At 42.2% G+C, this 9,970-nt stretch overlaps 1 protein-coding gene across 1 annotated transcript in view; it reads left to right on the top strand.

Moving 5' to 3' along the window:
* SNRNP70 (small nuclear ribonucleoprotein U1 subunit 70) overlaps positions 1 to 9,970 on the top strand; it is a 42,867-nt gene that overhangs the window by 215 nt on the left and 32,682 nt on the right. The window contains exons 1-4 of the mRNA XM_078782880.1: positions 1 to 275; positions 5,010 to 5,072; positions 5,442 to 5,496; positions 8,838 to 8,902. The exon at positions 1 to 275 is cut by the window's left edge and continues 215 nt beyond it. Coding sequence (XP_078639006.1) covers positions 129 to 275; positions 5,010 to 5,072; positions 5,442 to 5,496; positions 8,838 to 8,902 — 330 coding nt within the window. The 5' untranslated portion in view covers positions 1 to 128. The remainder of the gene's footprint in view (positions 276 to 5,009; positions 5,073 to 5,441; positions 5,497 to 8,837; positions 8,903 to 9,970) is intronic.

Here is a 9,970-nt window from a genome sequence, read left to right as displayed (position 1 = left end):
TCGCAAGCGACGCCATCTTTGGTTTGTATCTCGCCTCGCCTCGCGGCCTTTGTGTTTGATTCTTCATTCGGAGTTGGGTCGCTTGCAACACTCAACATTGAGGTGCGCAGTAACGCTTCGGTTCCATCATGACGCAATTCTTGCCGCCCAACCTGCTGGCGCTCTTCGCGCCAAGAGATCCCATCCCGTTTCTGCCGCCCCTGAGCAAGTTGCCTCACGAGAAGTCTCATCGGCAGCCTTACTCGGGCGTGGCGGCGCATGTTCATCTCTTCGAGGTGAGCACAAGAGACGTCTGAAAACGCTGAACCATATAAATCGCATCCGCGTTTATCAAAATCTGGATCTCAGGAACCATTGCCCATTCCTTGTACTTGTTGTAGGCCTAAGCCTCGAAGTGGAAATGATTTTCGTCTCTGCCAAAATATAAAGCCGTAAATTTAAATTTCAGGTTATGAAATGTGTTTCTATAAATATATATATATATATATATATATATGAACCAGAGCATTGTCGATACTGTACACGTATATTCCGTTAAAGGTCAGCAAACTTTGGGGATTAAAATAAATAAATCTCCCCTGCGTTAATTTGCTTACGTAATATGTAGATGTGACAAATTAAACCAACAGTCTCAAAGGTGATCATCAAATGCGCCTTTACACCGTGTAAATAACAATGGTACAGTTTTCATCAATGAGACGACGCTTACCTGTTTGTTTCAGGTTGTTGATCGTTTGCAATGAATTATAGTGTAGTTTGATCTCCGTGTTGTTTGTAAGCTTTGTCTCTAATCTAATGTATATAGTTTGACCTCCGTGTTGTTTATAAGCTGTGTCTAATCTAATGTATGTAGTTTGACCTCAGTGTTGTTTGTAAGCTTTGTCTCTAATCTAATGTATGTAGTTTGACCTCCGTGTTGTTTGTAAGCTTTGTCTATAATCTAATGTATGTAGTTTGACCTCCGTGTTGTTTGTAAGCTGTGTCTCTAATCTAATGTATGTAGTTTGACCTCCGTGTTGTTTGTAAGCTGTGTCTCTAATCTAATGTATGTAGTTTGACCTCCGTGTTGTTTGTAAGCTTTGTCTCTAATCTAATGTATGTAGTTTGACCTCCGTGTTGTTTGTAAGCTGTGTCTCTAATCTAATGTACATAGTTTGACCTCCGTGTTGTTTGTAAGCTGTGTCTCTAATCTAATGTATGTAGTTTGACCTCCGTGTTGTTTGTAAGCTGTGTCTCTAATCTAATGTATGTAGTTTGACCTCCGTGTTGTTTGTAAGCTGTGTCTCTAATCTAATGTATGTAGTTTGACCTCAGTGTTGTTTGTAAGCTTTGTCTCTAATCTAATGTATGTAGTTTGATCTCCGTGTTGTTTGTAAGCTTTGTCTCTAATCTAATGTATGTAGTTTGACCTCCGTGTTGTTTGTAAGCTGTGTCTCTAATCTAATGTATGTAGTTTGACCTCCGTGTTGTTTGTAAGCTGTCTCTCTAATCTAATGTATGTAGTTTGACCTCCGTGTTGTTTGTAAGCTGTGTCTCTAATCTAATGTATGTAGTTTGACTTCAGTGTAGTTTGACATCCGTGTTGTTTTGTAAGTTGAGTCTGTTGTGCAGTTTGACCTCCGTGTTGTTTGTAAGTTGTGCCTCTCGTGTAGTTTGACCGCCGTGTTGTTTGTAAGTTGAGTCTGTTGTGTACTTTGACCTCTATATTGTTTGTAAGTTGTGTCTCTAGTGTAGTTTGAGCTCCTTGTTGTTTGTAAGTTTTGTCTCTCGTGTAGTTTGTAAGTTTAGTCTCTCGTGTAGTTTGACCTCCGTGTTGTTTGAAGTTCAGCCTCTCGTGTAGTTTGAAGTTCAGCCTCTCGTGTAGTTTGACCTCCATGTTGTTTGTAAGTTCAGTCTGCAGTGTCGTTTGACTTTCGTGTTGCTTGTAAGTTGTGTCTATAGTGTAGTTTGACCTCAGCGTTGTTTGTAAGTTGTGTTTCTGGTGTAGTTTGATGTCCGTATTGTTTGTAAGGTAAATCTCGTGTAGTTTGCCCTCCGTGTAGTTTGACATCCGTTTTGTTTGTAAGTCGAGTCTGTCGTGTAGTTTGACCTCGATGTTGTTTGTAAGTTGTGTCTCTAGTGTAGTTTGAGCTCCTTGTTGTTTGTAAGTTGTGTCTCTCGTGTGGTTTGACCGCCGTGTTGTTTGTAAGTTTTGTGTCTCGTGTAGTTTGTAAGTTTAGTCTCTCGTGTAGTTTGACCACTGTGTTGTTTGTAATTTGTGTCTCTAATGTAGTTTGACCTCCATGTTGTTTGTAAGGTCATTCCCTAGTGTAGTTTTACCTCCATGTTGTTTATAAGGTCAATCTCTCGTGTAGTTTGACCTCCGTGTTGTTTGTAAGTTGTCTCTTGTGTAGTTTGACCTCCGTGTTGTTTGTAAGGTCAATCTCGAGTGGAGTTTGACCTCCATGTTGTTTGGAAGTTGTGCATCCAGTGTAGTTTGACCTCCATGTTGTTTGTAAGTTCAGTCTTTCATGTAGTTTGACCTCCGTGGTGTTTGTAAGTTGAGCCTCTCATGTAGTTTGACCTCCATGTTGTTTGTAAGATCGGTCTGCAGTGTAGTTTGACCTCCGTGTTGTTTGTAAGTTGTGTCTCTTGTTTAGTTTGACCTCCATGTTGTTTGTAAGTTGTGTCTCGAGTGTAGTTTGACATCCATGTTGTTTGTAAGTTGTCTCTTGTCGTTTGACCTCCATGTTATTTGTAAGTTGTGTCTCTTGTGTAGTTTGACCTCAGTGTTTGTAAGTTGAGTCTGTTGTGTAGTTTGACCTCCATGTTGTTTGTAAGTTCAGTCTGTAGTGTTGTTTGACCTGACAATCACGTCAGATCCCAGATCTGGGAGAATCTGGGATCTGGGAGATTTTTTATATATCTTGGCATTTTCCCGTGTGTGCATTTATTTTTTCAATTATTGCTGAAACCGAGTCTAAAACCATCGAAAAAATGAAATAAGATGGTGAATTCGAGATAAAATCGTGAGGGTGACTCAATGAATGGGCTTTATTTTACAGGCCTTCAGAAAATGCATTTCGTTCTATAAACGGAAACTTTCATCGGATTTTCTCCCCCGGTTTTTTTCAACCGAGTCTAAAACCATGTTAGCGACTGTTAAAAATGAAATGATATATCGCGAATTAGAGTTGAAATAAAACTGTGAGAGAGAGAGCAAGACACCACGTGCCTACAAAACAGGCCTTAAAGCTATGCGAGTAAATAAAATGGTGGATATCTGTTTTTGAAGTCTCTTCCAGAATGGGTGGAGCTACTCTCTCAACGAACGGAGTAAGCCACACCCCCGGACAGACAGACAGAATCACCTACGGCTATTATAATATAGATATATAGATTATATCTCTGAAACTGCTTACCCTGTTATCTTCATTTGCAGGTTTCAGCAGGTGCAACGGGGCACTCCCACAACTTGATGTATCCACCTCCATTTGATCCTTTTGACTTGATAAACACAAACTCCTTACAACACTTGTGCTGATTATTCACCAATGCAAAATTTTACAAATGTCATCTAATACCACTGTTGCATATAGTTTGAAAATGATGATGTCGTATGTCACGTGGTTTGGCAGCCATCTTGGATAGAAAAACGAACCTTATCCGATCAACACAAAACTTCACAAACGTGATCCCCTACCCATACATATGCAGAGTGTACATTTTAAAGGTAATATGTCATGTGGTGTGGTAACCATATTAGCTTGAAAACCGATAATTAAAAAAATCCCTTCTCTGAAACTGCTTCACCGATTGATGTGAAACCTGTCATGGCTGGTAAAAATGTGATATTTGAGAACAGCTCAAGGGATTTATATCAAACTTATTTATTTTAGGACAGTGAACGATGGCATCTACCTGTTGTGGGACTATGCAGAGGCATATTGGCGACACAGTCGCATTGCTCTAGTCTTCTTTAATGGCCCCGATTAATCCCATAATGTGGGAGCTTGGGCGGCAGTCTGTGGGAATGGTTCTGATCCGAACCGGCTGGCGAGGTCTGATATTTGACAAAGCGATTTGGGTAGGAATTAGTAATTTTGAGGTACCTGCTAGAATTAAATTGACCTACTCTTCACAAAATACATCATGAGATATTTAACATTGACCAACAAACAATGCTGGCAGGTGTCCTCCTCCAGTTTAATGTGCTTCCAACAGATGGCAAACACATTGATGAATAACTCTGCATATGAAACACCAGGGTGACAATTTATAGCCTGGTTGAGATTTGAACCCAGGTTAGACAGACGAAAGTCGAGTGCACATACCTCTAAGGAGTATAAGGTATCCTGCCATCATTAAATCCCATTATTAAATTGTAAACGAATGCTTTGCCAAAAGCCTCAATTACACCAACACTGTCACGTGCACAGGAGCATTGTTCTATAAAATAAACCATAAACCTTTGACCTGCCCTGTTACAAGACATTTTCCTTGGTCATATTAATCTGGGTGTTGGCTTAACGATTAAGGTGGCTGGCTTGAGATCTTACTTAGGGTCCTGAGTTTGAGCCCCTGTCATGACGTTGAATTAAAATCAGGTCAGTTGACTCAGCCTGTCATCCTTCTGAGGTTGGCAAAATGAGTACCAGCTGACTGGAACTTGGAGGCATTGAATCAGCGGCACAGTCAGGCCCCAATAAAATGATGCAGCCAAACAGCCACAGGCTGCATACTAATCAGCACCAGTGGTCATAGTAAATGGTTTTGCCGCTGAGAAATAGTATTTCATTGAATTATCCTGGTTGTATTAAATAATTGACTTTCTTTTTACCATTGAAACGGTTTTTCAGTAGACCTGTTTGAGAAACGAGAAGGAAAGGAACCTCACAATTTACCTGCGACTTTGTGTGCTGTTGAGATATAAATAAGACTGATAAATTGAGCCCCCAAGTCCTATCAGTGGACGATGTTCTAAAATTAACGCTGTGCAAGGATTGAATGTATCTTTCTCATTTGTGCAGGACCCAAAGGATGCTCCTCCACCCACGCGTGGAGAGACTAAGGAAGAGCGTATCGAGAGAAAGGTGATTACATAGAACGTGCAGCGCGATTGTTATAACATTCGGAACTCTTGTTCGCCAAAAATATCGCTCTAGTTCGTTTACATTCCCCTGGCTTTACTCCTGGGCTAAGGGATTAGGAATTCATTGCAAGTGAACTTTGGACTTTGCTTTTCATTGGCGAGTAATTGTGGAGAAATCTTCATTGGTTAAAGCTTGGAATCAGTGCGGCTGGAATGGAACCAAATATGCCAGACCTTCCCCCTCCACCTTCCATTTTACTTCTGCACATTTAATCTGCTCTTTGTTTTGCCCACTTTCTAAAACCTATCAAATGGCATGTGTCATTGTACTTCCTTTTTTCCATCTCTTTGTCATTACTGTGTTTTACAGAGGCGTGAAAAGCTTGAAAAGCGCCTGCTGGAGGTCGAAGAGGAAGTGAAATTTTGTAAGTTTTCTACTGCACTCTACTTCCGTACCTGGAAAGAAAGCATATTCGTGCTCTTAGTGACAGTGGCATTTGTAAAAGATTTCAAGCAGGTGATTCTCCTTTACTTTGGAATTGAACTCACCTGTGGTGAGTTCCAGGTGCCTGCAATACAAATATCACTCATTCAACCAGTTTGAATCGAGAAAAGGAAAATAAAGAAAACCAAAGAATTGTCTGAGGAGGTCAGACACAACATTGTAGATTGCATGGACAATCTCAAGGCTACAAGTCCATCTCCAGAGACCTTGATGTTCCTGTGTCCACCTTGCGCAATGCTATCAGGAAGTTTAAGGCCCATGGCACTGTAGCCAACCTCTGGACGTGGCAGCACGAGAAAACTTGATCGAAGTTTGCAGTGAAGGATTGTTCGAATGGTGGAGAAAACACCTCGATCAACTGCCAAACAGATTCAAGCTGACCCTCAGACACAAGGTACGACAGTTTCAACTCGCACCATCCGTCGCCAACTCGATGAAAGGGGGTTCTATGGTATGAGACCCAGGAGGACCCCACTGCTGAGAGAGAGGCATAAGAACGCCCGACTGGAGTTTGCCAAAAACACACCTGAACAAGCCAAAATCCTTCTGGGAGAATATCCTGTGGACAGATGAGATCAAATTAGTTTTTTCAAAGCACATCATCTCTATGTTTACAGAAAACAAAATTAAACCTTCAAAGAAAAGAACACCTTCCCTACAGTCAAACATGGAGGACGTTCAGTGCTGTTTTGGGGTTGCTGTGCTGCCTCTGGCACTTGGTGTCTTGAATGTGTGCATGGCATCATGAAATCAGGAGATTATCAAGGCATTTTGGAGCGCAATATTCAACCCAGTGTGAGAAAGCTGGGTCTCCGGCGAAGGTCATGGGTCTTGAAGCAGGACAATGACCCCAACACACTTCAAAAAGCACCCAGGAGGAATGGTTCAAGACAAAACGCTGGACTGTTCTGTCGTGGCCAGCAATGAGTCCAGATCTAAATCCCATTTGACACTTGTGGGGAGATCTGACCACAGCAGTTGGGAGAAGGCACCCTTCAAATATAGGAGAATTGGAGCAGTTTGCATAAGAAGAGTGGCCAAACTGCCAGTAGAGAGGTGCAGGAAGCTCATTCATGGCTATAGGAAGTGCTTGACTGCAGGTATTTTGTCCGAAGGCTGTGCTACCAAATATTAAGGCTAGGGTGTCAATAATTTTGTCAATGCCATTTCTTTTTATTTTCTGATTTAATATGCCATTTCACAATATGCCAGATATTGCCATTTCAATATTTAATATGCCATTAAATGGCATATTAAATTAAATAAATGGCATTTAATATGCCATTTCAATATTTAATATGCCAGAAATGCCATTTCTGATATTTTCTGCCATTTATTTTCATATTTTCTGATTTTCTAATTTTCTGATTTTCTGATAAAATTTAAAAAAACAATTCTGATTTTCTGATTTCTGAATCAAAATCAAAGGTTCTGTAATATTAACAGTGAAATAAAGAACTGTAGAGACCAAATACTTCTGTTGTCAATTTCAACTTTTTTTTCGAGAAAATTGTGAGTTATTTGAAAAAAGTGCAATGGTGCCAATATTTTTGGCCACGACTGTAGTTTAGGTTCATAAGTACAGTACCTAAAACAAATTAACACACAGATGCCACTGAATATTTACACATGGGACTCCTTTGAATGGGATGGCCATAGCTGGTTCATTCTTTCAAAAGCAGGAAAGCCACAAGATTACCAATAAGAAGGGACATAATAGAACATAATGGGATTTGGTGGTGGTAAGGAAGCGACAGCTTTGGAGGGTTCATGATTGTAAGGTAGGCAATGGCAGGAGAGCGTGTTACTGCCAAGCACAAGCCTGTGGTGTTTGTGGTATGGATGAAGAAAAGGAGGGTGGTTAAGAGCAGGGGTCGGAAGGTTATTAGGTGGGGGAAGTATCAGTGCAGTGTCGCCGCAGTGTGCAAGTAGAGGGTGAGGGCCAGGTATGAGCAACTTCACGAAGAAGCTGAAGGTTTGGAGGAGTGGAAGAAGTGCAGAGAGGCGTTTAGTGGAATTGCTGAAGTTTTGTGTTCAAGGACATCAGGAAAGGGTGCATTGTCAAGGGATAGAAACCAGGTATGGTGGAGTGAAAAGGAGGTTTGGAAGAGGATAGAGAAGATTAAGGATACAGGGAGGCAGCTGGATGTTAGGTTGGTGGAAGGGATGTACATACAATGGAACAAAAGGGAAGAGTTTTGGTTGGTCCTTGGATGTCGGAGAAGTTCAGTGTGAACATTGGTTTGAGGCAGGGAAGCGCTTATAGCCCACTCATGCTTATCATGGTGATGGAGCTGTTAAGCAGGAAGGTAAACATGAGGGTATTCTGGGGAGGATATTGTATGCAGACGATCTGGCTCTTATGGTGGATAGTGGGTGGGAAATGCAGGAAGTACTGGGGGAGTGGAAGGAGGCATTTGAGAAACATGGTGCTGAAGATAAGTATGGAGGTGATGTTGGTCGGGCAGCAGAGGAAAGAAAGGAACTTCAGGTTAGAGGGGAATGAGGTCAGACAGAGAAATAGGTTTGAGTATCTGGGGGCGAACAGTGACCGGGGATTGTAAGTCCAAGGCAGAGATGCGGAGGAGGATTCAGGTGGGTGTGAATGTCTGGAGGAGGGTTGTGGGAGTATTGGTAGACAGAAAGATATCAAGGAGATTGAAAGGGAAGGTTCTGATGTGTGTAACGCCAGCCTACCTTTACGGTTCGGAGATGGTGGCACTGACAGAGAAGGAACAACAGAGGGTGTAGTTTTGCCAGAACTGAGTCAGGAGGATTGCGGTAGTGAAGAGGGTGGATTGAAAGAGGATGGATGAACTGAAGGAGGAGATTGGTGTGCAGATGAGCTTGACATGGAGATTGCTGAAATTCCTGCTGAGATTGGGCTGGAAACGTGGTGCACATGGGCAAAGTGAGACTGGCAAAGAGAGTGGATGGGATGAAGAAGCAAGGTAGGAAGAAAAGAGGTAGACCACAGTTGAGATGGGAGGATTGTGTGAAGAGGGATATCAGTAAGTGGGTGTGGTTGGAGAATGAAGAGAGTTGGCTGAGGCAGGGCAGGAACTTGGTGCCATTGGACCTTACCGCTTATAAAGGGAAGAGGAAGAGAAAAAGAATCTTACATGCATGCACCATAGATTGGGGACATATGGAGTTCCTATTGAAGTGCAAAGAGTGATGAGGATTATGTAGTTGTGGCACAAATGATTATAATGGCAATAATAATAATATTGTACTGTTTGTTTTTGATTTTCACCCTAGGGGATCCACCCACTGATGCAAATGTTCAAGGAGATGCTTTTAAAACCCTGTTTGTGGCCAGAATTGTAAGTAAAACCAGAAGAAATGTTTGTCTGCACATTTTGTGTTGTATTTGAACTACTCTTATGTTTAAAGGGTAACAAACAACCCATTTCAAAATGAGGGAATTGATCCATCTGTATTTTTCTTAATGAATGAATGAATGATCGTTTTAAGGCCATTTTCCCCGCTAGAGCGGGGGTTAGCCTTGCGGGCCCCATGACGATCATGGTTCCCTGTTTGAGGCAATGTTTTTATGGCCGGATGCCCTTCCTGACGCCAACCCTTGGTCGCCTCTTACGATGCACAGGGATACAGTGTACCTATTCTAAATCGGGGTACACACCGTGATCATTCATCCCAGAAAGCTTGTACTCAATTTGCCGACCTCGGAAGGATGACAGGCTGAGTCAACCCCCCTGGCGTTAATTCAGCGATTGACCGGGATTCGAACCCAGGATCCCAAGCCGGCACCCTAACTGCTAAGCCAACACCAGGCTGCTTAATACAGTGTTTTATTTTACAGGATGTAAGGCTCGTAGTGGAGCTGTCACACACACACACACAAACATACAGCGAATACATGAGACAAGACGGTTAGACGAGACAAATAGCCACTGAGCTTGGGGAAGTGCTGTCACTTGCGAAGGCACTCTGGGTACCAGATATGGCGCCACCTTTTTCATCCCACTCAGTGGCCCATTTCCTACCGAGGAATTTCCTCCTCCCCATGGTTGCCACCCTATGGGGAGTGCTCATGCTCCTAGCCTTTTAAATGCTGAACATCAAGCAAGGAAGCAGTACATATCAAAGTCTTTGATATAACTCGGCTGGGGTTTCAACCGCTGACTTCCCAGACTCAGAGCAGATGCTCCAAGCATTATTCCTGGTTAATTTTAAGTCTGGTTAATTTTATTTTTTCTTTGCAAGATTGAGACTTGTGGAAGAGCGCCACAACAGTTGGACAACAAGCAAGGGAATGAACGAACAGGAAAAGAGGAGGAAGGAACAACTAATCTGCAAGTTAAAGGGTTTGATTTAAAGGGATACACAAGTTAAAGGGATACAGGGGAGGGTTAGGGTAGAAAAGGTCA

Source organism: Myxine glutinosa, chromosome 8 (assembly GCF_964187855.1).
Source record: "Myxine glutinosa chromosome 8, kmMyxGlut1.1, whole genome shotgun sequence".
In the NCBI taxonomy this organism is placed as follows: Eukaryota; Metazoa; Chordata; class Myxini; order Myxiniformes; family Myxinidae; genus Myxine; species Myxine glutinosa.
Note: the sequence above shows the minus strand (reverse complement) of the source record. Positions and strands in the feature narration are given on the sequence as shown.